The sequence below is a fragment of the Watersipora subatra genome, chromosome 7 (genome assembly GCF_963576615.1).
Source record: "Watersipora subatra chromosome 7, tzWatSuba1.1, whole genome shotgun sequence".
NCBI lineage: Eukaryota > Metazoa > Bryozoa > Gymnolaemata > Cheilostomatida > Watersiporidae > Watersipora > Watersipora subatra.
Genome location: NC_088714.1, coordinates 45,709,867 through 45,733,010, shown reverse-complemented (window position 1 = coordinate 45,733,010; position 23,144 = coordinate 45,709,867). Strand labels below are relative to the sequence as shown.

General features: G+C 32.3%; 1 protein-coding gene across 1 annotated transcript; it reads right to left on the bottom strand.

Moving 5' to 3' along the window:
* Positions 1 to 225: 225 nt before the first annotated feature.
* Positions 226 to 23,144, bottom strand: LOC137400805 (uncharacterized). Its single transcript, XM_068087144.1, has 14 exons — positions 23,072 to 23,144; positions 18,322 to 18,542; positions 17,396 to 17,550; positions 16,855 to 17,003; positions 13,622 to 13,758; positions 9,699 to 9,806; positions 8,458 to 8,563; positions 7,592 to 7,812; positions 6,666 to 6,820; positions 6,125 to 6,273; positions 3,278 to 3,414; positions 3,009 to 3,143; positions 1,813 to 2,037; positions 226 to 544 (listed from the first exon to the last, which is right to left on the bottom strand). Exons 1-14 carry the CDS (start codon positions 23,142 to 23,144, stop codon positions 314 to 316), a joined length of 2,202 nt encoding a protein of 733 aa, XP_067943245.1. The 3' UTR covers positions 226 to 313.

Genomic DNA, 23,144 nt, shown 5'->3' with positions numbered 1-23,144 from the left:
TTTTTATTATCACAAAACGGAAAACACACATTTTTGATTTCAACGGTTAAAAAATATTAGGAAAGCAACTCATGAGTAATTTAGTCTACCAAATAGTGTACAGAAAGAAAACATGAAAAGCGTATTTTGAATACTCCGCCATTTTCATTAATGTTTGGAGTAGTGTTCTCTTTGTCATAAGCGTAATACTTCAGTAACAGTTTGTTTACACTTTATTGGTGTTGCTGTCTTTTCATATTACTAGGTTTAATAGAAAAGTACAATAATTGTTCACACTAAAATAACAGAGAGTCAAGTATAGCCTTTTATGCTATTATCTTGTGTATAGCCACTTGTCATCCCCGAGCAGGTCTCTGAGCTCTCGGTTGAATGGTTCAAAGAATGCATCCATCATAATTATTGTGTCTGAGTAAATAGGCTTAACAGTTGAATGAGAAACAAGTGGTGCAGGTGGTTCAAAATACTTAAGACCAACAAAGTTGTAGACTTCTTGCATGACTGTGCCTGAGCTAGCTGAGTATTCCTCTATTTTGACAAAGTACGTCTACAAGTAAAGAACTTTAAGTGATATAATTGTTTTTGCTAAGGTTATGAGGCAGCTTTCAAGCTTTTAGTTTTTATATTGCAACCTGATAAACAATTATTGCTCATAAAAATTAAGTTAAACACATTGATATTTGAAAAAAGATTTTTAAAAATCAAGTCTTTGGTAACTCAGATAATTAATAAAATTGAAAATATTACAGTCATCAGAAACTGTAATGATATTATAAAGTTTTCACTAAATTTAAGTTTTACTCAAATGGTTTTACTTCAATTTAAGCTTGACTAAAAACGGTTTCGTAGTATTTGATAGAAGAATGAATAAAAGTTCAAAGAGTCTGTCATAACTCGACTCAGATAATGTTACGCTGCTTATGTGGAAAAGACTTTTTGGAATATTTGATTTTAGTTATTTCTATAATTCAGATGTTGTAAAACTTTTTAAAATGACATCTATAATTTTACTGAATAGCATTTTTAGTTGTTGGTAATAAATATAAATAATAATAAAATAAATATAATAAATATTTGTTCAGAAATGATTTAAATCAAAGCTTGATTGAAACTCTCTCATAGTATTTGATGCAAAAGTGAATAGAACAAGAAAAATTAGGCTAGCTACTTGGTTAATACAGTTCAGTAAGGCTGTTTCTATTCTATTTAGGGTAAGCTTACGCTGCTTATGTAAAAAAAGACATCTTCAAATAATTATTTTATGTTATTTTTTAGCCTCAGAAATTTCAAAGTTATTATAATGTAATCCATAATTTTAGGAAGTAGCACTTTTAGTTAGCGCTAGTAAATACCCAGTACCTGCTTATTGCGAGAAATATGGAGTTTTACAATCTGCTAACCGTATTTTTTTAGAATTTTTTGTGAATATAGAACATATTTTAAGCATTTATTCATTTGAAATAGTTTAAATTTTGAACTATTGTAAGCAAATGGGAGAAAGCTGAAGTCAACTCGTTGTAAAATTAACTTGCATGATAAAATTTGCATAGGCTATAAGGATAACCACTTGTCTTGTTTAAATCAACACTGTAAAACTGGTTAATTTCAAACTTGTGGAGAACAAGTCACCAAATTCTATATTCCACATTCTAATAACAGCTGTTGATAGATATATTAGCAGCTGTTCAACATTCAAACTCAATAATAGTCAGAGTACAAGTCAAATTATGTTTGTTTTTAGCTTGAGCAAGTAGAACATACTTATAATACAGTGAAAAATAAATATAAAACAGTAACATATGTTAGTTCACCAACCTGGGAGTTGCTTATTTGTGTGAGAACATGGGCTAGATGGGTTGAGTAGCAGCCATCGTAAAGCATCTGTGTCTCAGCTAGAGCTGTTGTGCCAAGGAGACGATTGTGACTGTAGACACATCCGGTAGGTCCAAGATTTGTCATGCAGTTCTTTGCTTCATCTATTGCAGCACTCATAGCATCATGTAGAACCTGATTACCCACAGTATCCAAGTCTGTTTCTTCCTATGTAAATATTGGGCTCATCTATCACTGCAACACTATGAAAGGGCTGAGTACACTGCCACTATGATCAGAGTAGGAAAAGCTGTACTATCTCATATTTTTGATTGATCATTCACGATTAATTGATCGTTCACGATTAATTGATCATTCACGATTAATTGATCATTCACGATTAATTAGCAAAAAAACAGGGATTGTTTGAAGCAAGTTTGAGCTGGTTTAAAATACTCCAAAAGAATAATCCTATAAACAAAAAAATAATGGTGAAGGGACTTAATTCTTATCCGAATTGCAATTAAATTATTTTGTTGAAATATACAATTCATAAAATATACATGAAAGCACAGATGCAAAAGTAAAGTCATCAGTTCGTATGTGATAATCTACAATAATCAAATAACTAAACTATGTCTTGTTTTTTTATTGGTGACATACGGACTTTCAGTGAAAAACTTAAGGGCCAATTTCTGTTCAATTAAAGACTTACTCTAGATTAATTATTAAAAATTTGTGTACCTAACGCTATTTGTTTGTGGTGGTTTTTAGCAAATTAAGACAGTGAATCAATGCTATCAGTAAATCTCTCTTAAAATGTGGAGTGCTCTCATAATTTTGGATGGCACTGTAATTGCACAACCAGCTTGCAAAGATGGGGAGCTATTTAAAAACATGATTGTTGGCCAAAAATTCATCTTGTTATTAGTAGCAATTGTTTTTATGAAACCTTCACGCTTTTTTCAAATAATATCACGAAAGATAAACCTAGAAAGTAGTTTTATCATTAATGTGTTAATAAATACTGATACACCTCCATCTATTATTAGATAGCATTTAACAGCATATGATAAATTTATGCCTTTATTTAGAAAGATAAACTTTCAAAGCACGCAGCCAAGCTTAAAATATTTGAAGTTGCTTTACCCTGTATAAAAATACAAAATATTTATTGTGTATGGCTGTAGTTGTCTTACCACGATGTATGGGTAGAAGTATTCTGCAATAGCTCTGTCAGTTGGATTTTTAATCGTGATTATGAACTTTTGGTTTGTGAAGGGAAGCATGGCTGTTGGCAGGTCCACAAAGAAAGAGCCCGAGGAATGATATACCTACCAAACACACGATTCATATGATGAGAATTATGTTATTTTCATAAAATTATGTAAAGTACTGCAGATCAAATACTATGAATAACTCACTGGTCTGTTTATATGTTATCATGATCAAAATACTTAAAGCTTACCAAACCAGTTGTGAGACAATGCTCACAGTGCACATAATAATTCTTTTGACTTCCCACAGTTCCAACAGAGCTCAAAGGGTAAGACTCAAAGTATCCAGGAGATGTTGTGTCACGTATTTGTTCAATTGGACAAAAATCTGCAACAGACAGCAAAACATAATGTTTAGATTAATGAAAAATAATAAATTTCACAATTAGTAATATTTGAACATCTCACACAATGCACATTAAGCAGATTATAAACTATATCTATCATAAATATAGATACTATAGACTAAACATAACATAGACTACCTAAATTATAGACTCTAATTATCATAGGCTATACATGCTGTAGACCAAACATAACATAGACTACATAAATTATAGACTCTAGTTATCATAAACTATACATACTATAGACTAAACATAACATAGACTACATAAATTATAGACTCTAATTATCATAGGCTATACATGCTGTAGACCAAACATAATATAGACTACATAAATTATAGACTCTAATTATCATAAACTATACATACTATAGACTAAACATAATATAGACTACATAAATTATAGACTCTAATTATCATAGGCTATACATACTGTAGACTAAACATAACATGGGCTACATAAATTATAGACTCTAATTATCATAAACTATACATACTATAGACTAAACATAACATAGACTACATAAATTATAGACTCTAATTATCATAGGCTATACATACTGTAGACTAAACATAACATGGGCTACATAAATTATAGACTCTAATTATCATAAACTATACATACTATAGACTAAACATAATATAGACTACATAAATTATAGACTCTAATTACCATAGACTATACATACTGTAAACAGTATTCATAATTAGACAGTACACATCGTAGAATTTTTGTGTAATAGACTACAGATATCATAGATTCGTTATGAGGGAACATGAAAACCACTTTAACCATGCTTACTAAAGAAGTGGCGCTGATGTAAGTGGATACAATATTAGTGTAAATCAATATCGCCAGATTGAGGAGAACGTTATACAAATTGCTAGCTTTTATTTCTAATAGTCAATAATAGCACGGTTACTCTACTGCATCCTAGACTTAGTTAATTTTCCTGTTGCATTAGTCAAATATTCTGGTAACTTAAACATTTTATAAGCAATAAACGAGTACAAAACTATTTAGCAAATATGCATTTGAAAACCGTTAACGCATGAATTCATTGCAATGACCGGATTAAAATTTTCAAGCTTGAATCTATTCCAGCGTAGGCTACAGCTATGGTATGGACATCAATACTCAAAATTCAAATTCTAGTTCACTGGAAAATGGTGAGCAGGTATTTTACATACAACTATGAATATGTTGAAAGGGACTATGAAGAAAGGGACTATGTTGAAAGGGACTATGAAGAAAGGGACTATGTTGAAAGGGACTATGAAGAAATGAGTCATAATTGCTCAATGATAGACTCAACCTTGCACGAGTGACCAAAGAAAGAAAATTGAAAAGAATTTTATTAATTCTTTAAGAACAAGAGTCAGATAAAAGTGATCAATGAAAATAAAGATATTCCAAGAGTAGCTTAAAACAAGCAACTGCACATCAAAACTGTAGTAGCAATTTGTAAGCTAACTAACAATACTACTGTTCACCATGTTTGGTTTCCTTGATGGTGAGACTAAAACGGGTAAGGTGAACGACTTGCTCAACTTTGATTGGTTGAAACTACATAAAATAGATTGCGCTGAAATAATTAGTTCACTTATCTCCCAAAATAAAAATTGGCTTACTAGAATTGGTGCTAAACAATAACGGTAAGAGGAGGAAAGCAAAATTGTTAAGAAAAATTATGGAAATATAAAATAGTTGCTCAAATCAAAAAGGTATAAAGTAACTATTTTCAGCAGCATTTTTCTTTTTTTTTTAATAAAAAACATGAAAAATTGACAATTATAGTTTTTTGGATTTCAGGATAGTTTTGACTGAAAACAAAGGAAGCAGAGATGATGAGAGTGAAATAAGACCAATAAACAATAAATAGACAATAAATAGAGCATATTTTGTAAGACTTTCACATCAGCTAAGGCCTGAGGGTCAAGGATTAGACCTGAGGGTAAAAGATTAAAATCACCAGTTATATTATAACTGTCAAAAATGGAAAGGGGAAGAAAAAGGTCGGTCAATAGTCTTTACCTATCATCACTTGACTGTAAAAGACTGCAATCAGTGGTTACCATGTAGTTGTCATAAGGCAAGAGCAAAAATGCTAAAATCATTTGTTAGAAAGTCAAGAGGTTAAGAAGTCAAGAGCAGAAGATGAGAAACTTGAATCAGTATTTAAAACAGAGCTCTCAATGCTTGATAGTAGAAAATGGGCAAATTATAGGGAATAGTTGTGAACGAAATGTGTGGTTAAAGTCTTGGATGTAGTGAAAAAGCTGGAAAGAGGAAATTATATGTCTGAGGTACAGAAGAATGAGGAAAACAGTGCACAACTCTATATGGGTAAGTAACCAAATGAGTGTAAATGTAAATTCAAGTGTAAGTGTAAATCGTGTGTAAGTTCTCCAAATGTTTTCTGATATTTCACTCTACTTCCGCAACTCCTACTATATCTAGCAATTATTACTATTGCTACTTCTACTACTATTATGGTTATTTCTGTTAATATTGCTCTTGTTATTGTTATTACTTTATTATTGTTACTATGACTATTAATGTTCCGGCAATTTTTACTGTTATTACTATTACTTTTTTTATTAATAAAAAGTGTGTGCTCATGTCTACCTTTACCCAAATCTTAAGTGAATCTAATAATTAAAGTATGGCTGATAGCTAGGTTCCACTAACCAAATTCCGGCTGTCCAGCGTCGTTTAAAAACATATCAGCATATCTGGCTGTAACATCAGGATGCTGTTTGATCCATCGAGAGATTTCACCTGTACCACTTCGCTGAAATCCCAACTGCATGATTCGTGCTGTGCACACCAGCTCCGAACTGCATAAATATAAAACAGCAATTCATAGAAATAATAATTACTTATAAATTAAGTACTGTCAAATTATTTACAAGCAGCCTTTAGGTTGCCATTTTGAATGCTAACTTAAAGACACAGGTCTTGGTTGATATATTTAATTTAAAATAGAATTCTAACGACTTTCAGAAAGGGCCAATTTTACAACTGAAATAATCTTTGCTAAGGAAATGGGCCCAAAGTTTTGAAAAGATGCACAGACATTTACTCTGTAGAAAGTCATAACAGGTCAACCATTTGCCACATGCTGTAGCAGCAAGTATAGCCAAAAACCAGGACTGAATATTTAACTGCCTCTATGATGAAAACTAGGGAAAAATATATTGTTACCCTTATTTATACTTATTGCACTTACTCTCCACTTTCTATGCTGGCCAATGCATCACTGCCACATGATGAAGCTGTGCAGTAGCTGAAACAAGTGCCATTTGGAAACTCAGACAGAACGATGGCTTCCTCGCATATACCTGTGACACTGAGCGCGATTGGATATGCCTCAGCTGGCACCTCCTAAAAATTAGTTTTTTTTTTCACACAAAGGCTCATCATTGTTTTAAAATCTATTCTAATAGTTGTTTAAGGCTCATTCTTTTATCATAGTTTTTAAATTTTTCTACACAATTGTGTCATTAATAATATTGATTAATCATTTAAGGTAACATTATATTCGTGTTTTATCACTCATCTTTACAATCTGTTGGCATATGCTACAGAATCTAAATGTCTTTTAACAAATTGTAGTATGTGTCAGCTGAAATGTCAACTTGTGGCATGTGTCAGCTGAAGTGTCAAATTGTGGCATGTGTCAGCTGAAATGTCAAATTGTGGCATGTGTCAGCTGAAATGTCAAATTGTGGCATGTGTCAGCTGATGTTTTTGTTATTACATTAATATTTATTTAGCACAGGCCGATTCTCTGAAGCGAATAATAACTTTAAATTGCCACAATTTTAATGATAGTAATGTCAATATAATCTATCATACTATTTTTAAATTTAGGGCAAGTTAAAACTGTGTAGTACTATTTTGGTGAAACCAATATTAAAATACTGCTGCACTTATTTTAAGATTTAAAAATATGCGTTATATACTTTTAAAAGTTTTATTACACCAAAAAGATTTAATGACCTGAGCACTGAGTCCAACAAAAAACTTGAACTCTGATTAACTTATAAGTCCTTGAAAATGGTTTTTTCACCAAAGTAAAGATAAACGAGCAAATAATTGTATATATCTTAGTAAATATGCCTGCACAATTCATAAAAGTCGTTTTATATATACCCAAGTTCCATCATCAACATTGCGTCTGACCCTTTTTCCTGCTAGCGGGGCAACATTTACACCTTCGACATTAGCCATTTGAAGAACTGGTGACAGCTGCCTGTGAGAGTTTTTAGCAGAAAGTCGTGTATTCATTACTAGGATTCCAGTGATGAAAAGCAGTGTAAGAACAGAAAGCAAAAGATCAACAGCTCTCACACGCAGAAACCATCTCTTCAAGCCTGGAAGATAAAACATCTGATAGTCAAGGACTATGTAATTGCAATTTAAAGTGTAATACAAAATTTGAACTCGTCACAAAACAAATTTCAAGAGCAAAACCGTGCACTATATTTACGAACTGAGAATTGCAGAATATAATAACGATTTAGTTTTTATATGTATAGAGTACTACTAGAATATCATTTAACCAACTTATACAAGCTGGAACTAAATGCATTTCTATGGTTTATTGAATCAACCAGCTCCATATTGGTCTCTATGAAAACAAAAATAGTACAAAATAGTAAGTACACTTGCCCATTATTGAAGATCCTGGCAGATGAGAAAACAACAAGCAAATTTGCAAAGCTGAGCTAATGCTCTAGCTAGCACTACGGGATTGATTGAATGAAGAGGTTCGAGTGATCTTTTTGAATCCAGTTGTGTGTGCGACAAATAAACAAATCTCCAATAATAATGTGAACTAGAATTTAAATGGATATAGGGTTGCTAAATAGTGTCAACTATTTTCAGAAACTTTTTTACTCCTACCAGGTCGCCTTCAAGAGGAGAAGTGGACTAATCAATCTAGTCAACAGTCTAAAATACTTTTGCAATTTTTTATTCATATGTGAGCAAAAGATTGGTTCACGAATAAAGCAAACACCCAATCATGTAATTCTCATTGTTGAGATCAAACCAGGCTGAACGAAACTGAGCAGAAGGGTGATTGAATGCTTTTATAAAGTTGCTGTTCAAGCTGACCGTTAGCTAGGAGCAACAGAGATGATCATATAGCAATCAGTATATTAAGAGAGAATAATATGATAAACTACTGCTGCATTTTAACTTCTTTCTTACAAAATTTATTCTGTCATTATAAATAACAATATTAACATTAGTACATATACTGCACAGTGTGCTATATGGCTAATATTTTTCTTTGAGATTAAAACAGACACTGCAGAGCAAAAATAGGCAATGTTAAGATGAAGTCAGGCATAGCTGTTGTATAGATGAGACCATCCACGTGTGCATATTTCTTTAGACTACTTTATAATAATAACAGCTCAACAAAGTAAACAGAGAAATTGAATGTGTCCAACCAGAGATAAGTGAAGGAACTTCCTAAATAGAACCACCAAGCTAGCTTATCTGCTGCTTTGTTTCTTCATGGTGCTAAGAAGTTGTTAGACACTTAAGCAAAAGGGTAGAACTGCTACAATGCAGCTTAACATCAATGCTATGAATAATGTGTTGCAAACATGGCATGGCACGGCATTGTATTTTATTTTATTGTGTATAAACTAGAGATTATATAAATTAGACAATGGTTTAAAGATTAAATACTGCAGTTATAGAATAGATCATGTAGTTACTGATTCAACACCACAACTTTATATCACATGTAGGTACTACAATTATAAATACTAGCTAACCTACAACTACAGTAATACTTCAACTTAGGAGTGCCCCAACATACAAGAAACTTGAGGTACAATCAAGCTTTTAAGCAAATTTTAGCATTAACATACGAGCCATGTTTGAAATACAAACACGCGAGTCAACGGCCAATTATTTCAGAGGTGTTTTATGAGAACAGCATCACTCTGTATTTTTCAACTGCTCAGATTATTCTTTTGCACCGTGTTTTTTGTGCGCCCTTTTCAGTGCAGAAATATGTGAATAAAAGTACAGTACATAGACTGAAAGTTAACCATGAAAGGGACAATGAAGGATAATTCAAAGAAAAAACGAATGATTACAACTGATAAAAAATGTGAAATTATTGAAAAATCTATGAAATTTGTATGCATGATTGAGCCAGCTCAGCAGTATGACAGAAATACATCCACAATTATCAAACAAAAGGATTATATTCAGGGCATTTAGTTTGCAAACTAACCATAGTTTCTAAGCGGCGCAGCGATTTGCATGCTTTCTGATGAAGAGACTGATCATGTTTTGGATAGAAGACAAACGATTGGCCAGCGACAGCATAATTGAAATGATGCTATGGGAAAAGGTCAGTGCTATCTATCAAGGCTATAAAAAATATACATTCAGACAAGTTGGGTAGTGCTCGTGCATTAGCCCTTTGTGACGACATCTGTGTTCGTCCTTATCGCAACATGTTGAAAGGACAACAAAGGCAAACTTCTTTGGATAGGTTTTTCTTAAAACGACCGGCTGATCGTGAGGGCAAAAAAAAGGTAAGATTAGCTAAGCCGTGAGAAGAAATTTAAAACTATGAATGCCTAAGAAATTTTAATTACACTAAGTTTAAAATAAAAGTTGGTGCATCAGAATCCAATTTTATCAAAGTCAAATGTTGTAATGAAAGATATCTAATCTCTCCCTTTCTGGCAAATGCTAACGTTAGCTGCAAATGTATGTATTTTATTTTACATTTTAATTAATCATATTTCTTTGCATTATTTTTTATTTGTTGCTTTTTGAAAGCATGTGGTAAGTTAGGACAACGACCAACATTTCTTTCCGTTACAATTTCTTGTTCTTATAGTATGAAAGCCAATCAATATATATTTAATTGTTTTATATATAAATAAATTGCACAAAAATGTGAGTAAATTGACATATGAGCTCAGTCAATTGACATATGAGCTCAGTCAATTGACATATGAGCTCAGTCAATTGACATATGAGCTCAGTCAATTGACATATGAGCTCAGCCAATTGACATATGACGCATTAAGCTCGTAAGTCGAAGTATGACTGCATAGGTTATATACTCTAGTTGTAGATTAGATACTCAAGTTATGTATCAGATGCTACAGCTATAAATTGTAAACTACCATTGTCAATTGAAATCTGCAGTTACAGATTAGACACTACAGTGGTATATTAGATACTACATATAGATTAGATACTACAGTTATAGAATGCATACTACAATTATGAATCCTTTGCTATAGTCATGCTTCCAAAAACTAGCATTTAGTCACTGATAAGCAATATTTACATAATCAACTAGTGGTATGAGTGTGAAATATGTATATCATGTTTAGATTATAATATCTTGTTTGCGAAAATTTAAATATTAATGGTGGTTTGTTAGATTGTTTGGGTACATGATTGTTACTTATTGATCATAAAAGTATATCTCTATGACACTTAATTAAACAAAATCCAGAAGTCTTCACCAATATTTAATCTCTAACAGCTACAATATCCTACCACTTGTGGTACAAAATACATGCTGAAGTTCAACTAAGAAAGCATGACTACACTGTCAAAGTCGGGATTACCTATAAGTTTGATTTGACCAAAGAATAGAGAAAGTTCAGAAGATTGAGATGATCAATATCTGGTGTAGCCCCTTGTCAAATACCTTTAGTTTTATTAAAAAGTGATTAACAACAATGATGTTTCAATTGCATGTATTCATGATGCCCGAAAGTATTTATCATTATGCAGAGCTATGTATATCTTGATAAGTAACTATACATGTATGCAAATTGATGTATATCTGCATATTTTTGAGGTGTGATGATTGGTAGCATAAAATAAAATAAATGATAAACTTTAAATAAGAATTGAAATGTAAGCACGTAAGTTTATCTAAGATTAGCAGTCTGAATAGATAAACGCAGAGTAGTTTACATACGTGGTTAGAGTACCAAACTTATACTGGCAGTCCATACATTGTTAAACATAATAGCGGAAACTATAAAAGAAGCAGTTTTATAAAAGCAGATTTATTGTTACTCTAAACAAAATCTGAACAGACTCAACTATACAATTTTTAGGGTCATTACAGCTGTCATAACTTCCTCTTAGAGAATCCAAGTTGGAATAGAATGATTCTCACAAAGCTATGCAATTATATTCTATGCTAGGAATTGAAGATAAATTGTAATGATTATAAACAGTTTTGTGCTTTTATTGCATCTATAGTAATAATACTCATATCACTGTCAGATACCCTAGCAGAAATAAACATACTACCATTCTATCTATAGTAGAAATATTCATAATGTTAACAACATATTTATATTTAAAATTGATTTTCAGAAAGCATACCTTGTAGTTCAAAGGCACAAATGACTCAAAAATAACTTCTCGTTTGAGGTGTCATAAGGTAGTCGAGTCAACCTTCCACCATCAACAGTGAATATGACGTTTTGTTTGTAAGCCATGTAGCAGTACAGAGGCTTATGTGGTAGACCGGTAGGCCTTATACAAATATTATATTTACAATAAGACAGTATATTTATATGTTTATGTTTATGTTAGTATGTTTATATGTTTATTTGTTTGCTTATTATTACTTGATGTTTTGTTGAAAAACATTGTAGGCCTATATGTATATGTTATTTAGTTATCCTGTTTTTTTCCAGCCTTTCTAATTTAGGTGTGTTACATGGTGTATTTTTGGCAAACTATGTAATTTGGTACAGAATGCATTGGGACTATTTGCTCCCGAGGGCTAGCACAGGAGAAATTGTAGCTGGATGCCCTTTCTAACACCAGTAGTCCTTCTAAGGTTTAAACTACTGATCCTCTGCTTTTATGACAGGGTACTTACCACTGAACTGCGGTTGTTCTCCGAAATAGTTATATTCTGTCAAGTAAAAAACGTTGAGTTTTTTTCTAGCCATTGTACCTTTTACATGTATATAGTTTGTAAACAACTAATTTTGTTGCCTAGGGCATACCTCAAAAATTTGTAAACCCAATGCGCTTATTAACAGAAGTTTGCGTCTGTATCTTTACGCCAAGGCAAGTTATCGATTGTTAAAGGTTGACTTGCAACAAAATTCACATTACAGTTATTTGGTGTCAAAAGATTTACCATGTCTTACTCTGTTGTGTTGTAAGTGCCAAATATGTGGAAATGTGACTACAAGCTCTTAAAAGCTCAAAAATGAAAAGCCGCCGTAGATTGGAATCTCTTCATTTCGATGCCGTAACCACGAAATTTGGTTATCGTCTTGTCACGTACGTTCTCACGTGAATTGAAAGGCCAATACAAAGCTCAATATAAAACTTATCGTAGTACTAGTTTATGACAAACACTTTGGGTTTTACCGAAGACCCCGTATTAAATATAGATGCTCGCTACTTTACAGTTTTGTTTCGACATTATTCAATCAAGTCGTAATCTGATCGTGTGACCCAATACTTCGCTAATAATTTTTGCAGCACTTTTCGATTATCACAGGTGACCAACAGGCTCGTCATGATTATCAGACAATGATATGTACTCCTTCGAGCTAAGGTTAAAAAACAAAACGAGTTTTTACGGTAAGTTATCAGATATCAGAGCTAAAAGTGACAGCATTACAATGACGATAAAACAGACGCGTAAGAACAATAGACATAGTTTTATTAAATGCGTGAAGTATATTTGTAAAAATATTTCGACGAATAAGGTTGCAAGAAAGTGTAAACAAAAACCATCTCTCACAGCTACATCACATTTGAGCCGTTTTGGAAAGAGAATCCAAACTACGACGGTCTCGTGTGGCTGCGATTTCCTGTTCGTTTTTGTGTTTTTAAGAGCTTGTAATCACCTTTCCACATATTTTGCACCTACAACACAACAGAGTAAGACATGGTGAATCTTTTTCATATCAAATAACTGTAATGTGAATTTTTTTGCAAGTCAACCTTTAAGTACCTATTTGGCACTCATTTATATTCTTGTAAAAAGAAGTCTTATCTGGCTAATACACACTTCTTAGAAGAATAAGAATAAGAATTATGTTATTTTCATAAAATTATGTAAAGTACTGCAGATCAAATACTATGAATAACTCACTGGTCTGTTTATATGTTATCATGATCAAAATACTTGAAGCTTACCAAACCAGTTGTGAGACAATGCTCACAGTGCACATAATAATTCTTTTGACTTCCCACAGTTCCAACAGAGCTCAAAGGGTAAGACTCAAAGTATCCAGGAGATGTTGTGTCACGTATTTGTTCAATTGGACAAAAATCTGCAACAGACAGCAAAACATAATGTTTAGATTAATGAAAAATAATAAATTTCACAATTAGTAATATTTGAACATCTCACACAATGCACATTAAGCAGATTATAAACTATATCTATCCTAAACTATAGATACTATAGACTAAACATAACATAGACTACCTAAATTATAGACTCTAATTATCATAGGCTATACATGCTGTAGACCAAACATAACATAGACTACATAAATTATAGACTCTAGTTATCATAAACTATACATACTATAGACTAAACATAACATAGACTACATAAATTATAGACTCTATTTATCATAGGCTATACATGCTGTAGACCAAACATAATATAGACTACATAAATTATAGACTCTAGTTATCATTGGCTATACATACTATAGACTAAACATAACATAGACTACATAAATTATAGACTCTAATTATCATAGGCTATACATGCTGTAGACCAAACATAATATAGACTACATAAATTATAGACTCTAATTATCATAAACTATACATACTATAGACTAAACATAATATAGACTACATAAATTATAGACTCTAATTATCATAAGCTATACATACTGTAGACTAAACATAACATGGGCTACATAAATTATAGACTCTAATTATCATAAACTATACATACTATAGACTAAACATAACATAGACTACATAAATTATAGACTCTAATTATCATAGGCTATACATACTGTAGACTAAACATAACATGGGCTACATAAATTATAGACTCTAATTATCATAAACTATACATACTATAGACTAAACATAATATAGACTACATAAATTATAGACTCTAATTATCATAAACTATACATACTATAGACTAAACATAATATAGACTACATAAATTATAGACTCTAATTATCATAGGCTATACATACTGTAGACTAAACATAACATGGGCTACATAAATTATAGACTCTAATTATCATAAACTATACATACTATAGACTAAACATAATATAGACTACATAAATTATAGACTCTAATTATCATAGGCTATACATACTGTAGACCAAACATAACATAGGCTACATAAATTATGGACTCTAATTACCATAGACTATACATACTGTAAACAGTATTCATAATTAGACAGTACACATCGTAGAATTTTTGTGTAATAGACTACAGATATCATAGATTCGTTATGAGGGAACATGAAAACCACTTTAACCATGCTTACTAAAGAAGTGGCGCTGATGTAAGTGGATACAATATTAGTGTAAATCAATATCGCCAGATTGAGGAGAACGTTATACAAATTGCTAGCTTTTATTTCTAATAGTCAATAATAGCACGGTTACTCTACTGCATCCTAGACTTAGTTAATTTTCCTGTTGCAATAGTCAAATATTCTGGTAACTTAAACATTTTATAAGCAATAAACGAGTACAAAACTATTTAGCAAATATGCATTTGAAAACCGTTAACGCATGAATTCATTGCAATGACCGGATTAAAATTTTCAAGCTTGAATCTATTCCAGCGTAGGCTACAGCTATGGTATGGACATCAATACTCAAAATTCAAATTCTAGTTCACTGGAAAATGGTGAGCAGGTATTTTACATACAACTATGAATATGTTGAAAGGGACTATGAAGAAAGGGACTATGTTGAAAGGGACTATGAAGAAAGGGACTATGTTGAAAGGGACTATGAAGAAATGAGTCATAATTGCTCAATGATAGACTCAACCTTGCACGAGTGACCAAAGAAAGAAAATTGAAAAGAATTTTATTAATTCTTTAAGAACAAGAGTCAGATAAAAGTGATCAATGAAAATAAAGATATTCCAAGAGTAGCTTAAAACAAGCAACTGCACATCAAAACTGTAGTAGCAATTTGTAAGCTAACTAACAATACTACTGTTCACCATGTTTGGTTTCCTTGATGGTGAGACTAAAACGGGTAAGGTGAACGACTTGCTCAACTTTGATTGGTTGAAACTACATAAAATAGATTGCGCTGAAATAATTAGTTTACTTATCTCCCAAAATAAAAATTGGCTTACTAGAATTGGTGCTAAACAATAACGGTAAGAGGAGGAAAGCAAAATTGTTAAGAAAAATTATGGAAATATAAAATAGTTGCTCAAATCAAAAAGGTATAAAGTAACTATTTTCAGCAGCATTTTTCTTTTTTTTTTAATAAAAAAAAATGAAAAATTGACAATTACAGTTTTTTGGATTTCAGGATAGTTTGGACTGAAAACAAAGGAAGCAGAGATGATGAGAGTAAAATAAGACCAATAAACAATAAATAGACAATAAATAGAGCATATTTTGTAAGACTTTCACATCAGCTAAGGCCTGAGGGTCAAGGATTAGACCTGAGGGTAAAAGATTAAAATCACCAGTTATATTATAACTGTCAAAAATGGAAAGGGGAAGAAAAAGGTCGGTCAATAGTCTTTACCTATCATCACTTGACTGTAAAAGACTGCAATCAGTGGTTACCATGTAGTTGTCATAAGGCAAGAGCAAAAATGCTAAAATCATTTGTTAGAAAGTCAAGAGGTTAAGAAGTCAAGAGCAGAAGATGAGAAACTTGAATCAGTATTTAAAACAGAGCTCTCAATGCTTGATAGTAGAAAATGGGCAAATTATAGGGAATAGTTGTGAACGAAATGTGTGGTTAGAGTCTTGGATGTAGTGAAAAAGCTGGAAAGAGGAAATTATATGTCTGAGGTACAGAAGAATGAGGAAAACAGTGCACAACTCTATATGGGTAAGTAACCAAATGAGTGTAAATGTAAAATCAAGTGTAAGTGTAAATCATGTGTAAGTTCTCCAAATGTTTTCTGATATTTCACTCTACTTCTGCAACTCCTACTATATTTAGCAATTATTACTATTGCTACTTCTACTACTATTATGGTTATTTCTGTTAATATTGCTCTTGTTATTGTTATTACTTTATTATTGTTACTATGACTATTAATGTTCCGGCAATTTTTACTGTTATTACTATTACTTTTTTTATTAATAAAAAGTGTGTGCTCATGTCTACCTTTACCCAAATCTTAAGTGAATCTAATAATTAAAGTATGGCTGATAGCTAGGTTCCACTAACCAAATTCCGGCTGTCCAGCGTCGTTTAAAAACATATCAGCATATCTGGCTGTAACATCAGGATGCTGTTTGATCCATCGAGAGATTTCACCTGTACCACTTCGCTGAAATCCCAACTGCATGATTCGTGCTGTGCACACCAGCTCCGAACTGCATAAATATAAAACAGCAATTCATAGAAATAATAATTACTTATAAATTAAGTACTGTCAAATTATTTACAAGCAGCCTTTAGGTTGCCATTTTGAATGCTAACTTAAAGACACAGGTCTTGGTTGATATATTTAATTTAAAATAGAATTCTAACGACTTTCAGAAAGGGCCAATTTTACAACTGAAATAATCTTTGCTAAGGAAATGGGCCCAAAGTTTTGAAAAGATGCACAGACATTTACTCTGTAGAAAGTCATAACAGGTCAACCATTTGCCACATGCTGTAGCAGCAAGTATAGCCAAAAACCAGGACTGAATATTTAACTGCCTCTATGATGAAAACTAGGGAAAAATATATTGTTACCCTTATTTATACTTATTGCACTTACTCTCCACTTTCTATGCTGGCCAATGCATCACTGCCACATGATGAAGCTGTGCAGTAGCTGAAACAAGTGCCATTTGGAAACTCAGACAGAACGATGGCTTCCTCGCATATACCTGTGACACTGAGCGCGATTGGATATGCCTCAGCTGGCACCTCCTAAAAATTAGTTTTTTTTTTCACACAAAGGCTCATCATTGTTTTAAAATCTATTCTAATAGTTGTTTAAGGCTCATTCTTTTATCATAGTTTTTAAATTTTTCTACACAATTGTGTCATTAATAATATTGATTAATCATTTAAGGTAACATTATATTCGTGTTTTATCACTCATCTTTACAATCTGTTGGCATATGCTACAGAATCTAAATGTCTTTTAACAAATTGTAGTATGTGTCAGCTGAAATGTCAACTTGTGGCATGTGTCAGCTGAAGTGTCAAATTGTGGCATGTGTCAGCTGAAATGTCAAATTGTGGCATGTGTCAGCTGAAATGTCAAATTGTGGCATGTGTCAGCTGATGTTTTTGTTATTACATTAATATTTATTTAGCACAGGCCGATTCTCTGAAGCGAATAATAACTTTAAATTGCCACAATTTTAATGATAGTAATGTCAATATAATCTATCATACTATTTTTAAATTTAGGGCAAGTTAAAACTGTGTAGTACTATTTTGGTGAAACCAATATTAAAATACTGCTGCACTTATTTTAAGATTTAAAAATATGCGTTATATACTTTTAAAAGTTTTATTACACCAAAAAGATTTAATGACCTGAGCACTGAGTCCAACAAAAAACTTGAACTCTGATTAACTTATAAGTCCTTGAAAATGGTTTTTTCACCAAAGTAAAGATAAACGAGCAAATAATTGTATATATCTTAGTAAATATGCCTGCACAATTCATAAAAGTCGTTTTATATATACCCAAGTTCCATCATCAACATTGCGTCTGACCCTTTTTCCTGCTAGCGGGGCAACATTTACACCTTCGACATTAGCCATTTGAAGAACTGGTGACAGCTGCCTGTGAGAGTTTTTAGCAGAAAGTCGTGTATTCATTACTAGGATTCCAGTGATGAAAAGCAGTGTAAGAACAGAAAGCAAAAGATCAACAGCTCTCACACGCAGAAACCATCTCTTCAAGCCTGGAAGATAAAACATCTGATAGTCAAGGACTATGTAATTGCAATTTAAAGTGTAATACAAAATTTGAACTCGTCACAAAACAAATTTCAAGAGCAAAACCGTGCACTATATTTACGAACTGAGAATTGCAGAATATAATAACGATTTAGTTTTTATATGTATAGAGTACTACTAGAATATCATTTAACCAACTTATACAAGCTGGAACTAAATGCATTTCTATGGTTTATTGAATCAACCAGCTCCATATTGGTCTCTATGAAAACAAAAATAGTACAAAATAGTAAGTACACTTGCCCATTATTGAAGATCCTGGCAGATGAGAAAACAACAAGCAAATTTGCAAAGCTGAGCTAATGCTCTAGCTAGCACTACGGGATTGATTGAATGAAGAGGTTCGAGTGATCTTTTTGAATCCAGTTGTGTGTGCGACAAATAAACAAATCTCCAATAATAATGTGAACTAGAATTTAAATGGATATAGGGTTGCTAAATAGTGTCAACTATTTTCAGAAACTTTTTTACTCCTACCAGGTCGCCTTCAAGAGGAGAAGTGGACTAATCAATCTAGTCAACAGTCTAAAATACTTTTGCAATTTTTTATTCATATGTGAGCAAAAGATTGGTTCACGAATAAAGCAAACACCCAATCATGTAATTCTCATTGTTGAGATCAAACCAGGCTGAACGAAACTGAGCAGAAGGGTGATTGAATGCTTTTATAAAGTTGCTGTTCAAGCTGACCGTTAGCTAGGAGCAACAGAGATGATCATATAGCAATCAGTATATTAAGAGAGAATAATATGATAAACTACTGCTGCATTTTAACTTCTTTCTTACAAAATTTATTCTGTCATTATAAATAACAATATTAACATTAGTACATATACTGCACAGTGTGCTATATGGCTAATATTTTTCTTTGAGATTAAAACAGACACTGCAGAGCAAAAATAGGCAATGTTAAGATGAAGTCAGGCATAGCTGTTGTATAGATGAGACCATCCACGTGTGCATATTTCTTTAGACTACTTTATAATAATAACAGCTCAACAAAGTAAACAGAGAAATTGAATGTGTCCAACCAGAGATAAGTGAAGGAACTTCCTAAATAGAACCACCAAGCTAGCTTATCTGCTGCTTTGTTTCTTCATGGTGCTAAGAAGTTGTTAGACACTTAAGCAAAAGGGTAGAACTGCTACAATGCAGCTTAACATCAATGCTATGAATAATGTGTTGCAAACATGGCATGGCACGGCATTGTATTTTATTTTATTGTGTATAAACTAGAGATTATATAAATTAGACAATGGTTTAAAGATTAAATACTGCAGTTATAGAATAGATCATGTAGTTACTGATTCAACACCACAACTTTATATCACATGTAGGTACTACAATTATAAATACTAGCTAACCTACAACTACAGTAATACTTCAACTTAGGAGTGCCCCAACATACAAGAAACTTGAGGTACAATCAAGCTTTTAAGCAAATTTTAGCATTAACATACGAGCCATGTTTGAAATACAAACACGCGAGTCAACGGCCAATTATTTCAGAGGTGTTTTATGAGAACAGCATCACTCTGTATTTTTCAACTGCTCAGATTATTCTTTTGCACCGTGTTTTTTGTGCGCCCTTTTCAGTGCAGAAATATGTGAATAAAAGTACAGTACATAGACTGAAAGTTAACCATGAAAGGGACAATGAAGGATAATTCAAAGAAAAAACGAATGATTACAACTGATAAAAAATGTGAAATTATTGAAAAATCTATGAAATTTGTATGCATGATTGAGCCAGCTCAGCAGTATGACAGAAATACATCCACAATTATCAAACAAAAGGATTATATTCAGGGCATTTAGTTTGCAAACTAACCATAGTTTCTAAGCGGCGCAGCGATTTGCATGCTTTCTGATGAAGAGACTGATCATGTTTTGGATAGAAGACAAACGATTGGCCAGCGACAGCATAATTGAAATGATGCTATGGGAAAAGGTCAGTGCTATCTATCAAGGCTATAAAAAATATACATTCAGACAAGTTGGGTAGTGCTCGTGCATTAGCCCTTTGTGACGACATCTGTGTTCGTCCTTATCGCAACATGTTGAAAGGACAACAAAGGCAAACTTCTTTGGATAGGTTTTTCTTAAAACGACCGGCTGATCGTGAGGGCAAAAAAAAGGTAAGATTAGCTAAGCCGTGAGAAGAAATTTAAAACTATGAATGCCTAAGAAATTTTAATTACACTAAGTTTAAAATAAAAGTTGGTGCATCAGAATCCAATTTTATCAAAGTCAAATGTTGTAATGAAAGATATCTAATCTCTCCCTTTCTGGCAAATGCTAACGTTAGCTGCAAATGTATGTATTTTATTTTACATTTTAATTAATCATATTTCTTTGCATTATTTTTTATTTGTTGCTTTTTGAAAGCATGTGGTAAGTTAGGACAACGACCAACATTTCTTTCCGTTACAATTTCTTGTTCTTATAGTATGAAAGCCAATCAATATATATTTAATTGTTTTATATATAAATAAATTGCACAAAAATGTGAGTAAATTGACATATGAGCTCAGTCAATTGACATATGAGCTCAGTCAATTGACATATGAGCTCAGTCAATTGACATATGAGCTCAGTCAATTGACATATGAGCTCAGCCAATTGACATATGACGCATTAAGCTCGTAAGTCGAAGTATGACTGCATAGGTTATATACTCTAGTTGTAGATTAGATACTCAAGTTATGTATCAGATGCTACAGCTATAAATTGTAAACTACCATTGTCAATTGAAATCTGCAGTTACAGATTAGACACTACAGTGGTATATTAGATACTACATATAGATTAGATACTACAGTTATAGAATGCATACTACAATTATGAATCCTTTGCTATAGTCATGCTTCCAAAAACTAGCATTTAGTCACTGATAAGCAATATTTACATAATCAACTAGTGGTATGAGTGTGAAATATGTATATCATGTTTAGATTATAATATCTTGTTTGCGAAAATTTAAATATTAATGGTGGTTTGTTAGATTGTTTGGGTACATGATTGTTACTTATTGATCATAAAAGTATATCTCTATGACACTTAATTAAACAAAATCCAGAAGTCTTCACCAATATTTAATCTCTAACAGCTACAATATCCTACCACTTGTGGTACAAAATACATGCTGAAGTTCAACTAAGAAAGCATGACTACACTGTCAAAGTCGGGATTACCTATAAGTTTGATTTGACCAAAGAATAGAGAAAGTTCAGAAGATTGAGATGATCAATATCTGGTGTAGCCCCTTGTCAAATACCTTTAGTTTTATTAAAAAGTGATTAACAACAATGATGTTTCAATTGCATGTATTCATGATGCCCGAAAGTATTTATCATTATGCAGAGCTATGTATATCTTGATAAGTAACTATACATGTATGCAAATTGATGTATATCTGCATATTTTTGAGGTGTGATGATTGGTAGCATAAAATAAAATAAATGATAAACTTTAAATAAGAATTGAAATGTAAGCACGTAAGTTTATCTAAGATTAGCAGTCTGAATAGATAAACGCAGAGTAGTTTACATACGTGGTTAGAGTACCAAACTTATACTGGCAGTCCATACATTGTTAAACATAATAGCGGAAACTATAAAAGAAGCAGTTTTATAAAAGCAGATTTATTGTTACTCTAAACAAAATCTGAACAGACTCAACTATACAATTTTTAGGGTCATTACAGCTGTCATAACTTCCTCTTAGAGAATCCAAGTTGGAATAGAATGATTCTCACAAAGCTATGCAATTATATTCTATGCTAGGAATTGAAGATAAATTGTAATGATTATAAACAGTTTTGTGCTTTTATTGCATCTATAGTAATAATACTCATATCACTGTCAGATACCCTAGCAGAAATAAACATACTACCATTCTATCTATAGTAGAAATATTCATAATGTTAACAACATATTTATATTTAAAATTGATTTTCAGAAAGCATACCTTGTAGTTCAAAGGCACAAATGACTCAAAAATAACTTCTCGTTTGAGGTGTCATAAGGTAGTCGAGTCAACCTTCCACCATCAACAGTGAATATGACGTTTTGTTTGTAAGCCATGTAGCAGTACAGAGGCTTATGTGGTAGACCGGTAGGCCTTATACAAATATTATATTTACAATAAGACAGTATATTTATATGTTTATGTTTATGTTAGTATGTTTATATGTTTATTTGTTTGCTTATTATTACTTGATGTTTTGTTGAAAAACATTGTAGGCCTATATGTATATGTTATTTAGTTATCCTGTTTTTTTCCAGCCTTTCTAATTTAGGTGTGTTACATGGTGTATTTTTGGCAAACTATGTAATTTGGTACAGAATGCATTGGGACTATTTGCTCCCGAGGGCTAGCACAGGAGAAATTGTAGCTGGATGCCCTTTCTAACACCAGTAGTCCTTCTAAGGTTTAAACTACTGATCCTCTGCTTTTATGACAGGGTACTTACCACTGAACTGCGGTTGTTCTCCGAAATAGTTATATTCTGTCAAGTAAAAAACGTTGAGTTTTTTTCTAGCCAT

Coding starts and splice junctions, on each gene's coding strand:
- LOC137400805 (XM_068087144.1), bottom strand. CDS start 23,144: ATGGCTAGAAAAAAACTCAACGTTTTTTACTTGACAGAATATAACTAT. Junction 17,551..18,321: donor ATGTTGATGATGGAACTTGG/GTATATATAAAA, acceptor ACTAATTTTTAG/GAGGTGCCAGCTGAGGCATA. Junction 13,759..16,854: donor CGCTGGACAGCCGGAATTTG/GTTAGTGGAACC, acceptor TGTCTGTTGCAG/ATTTTTGTCCAATTGAACAA.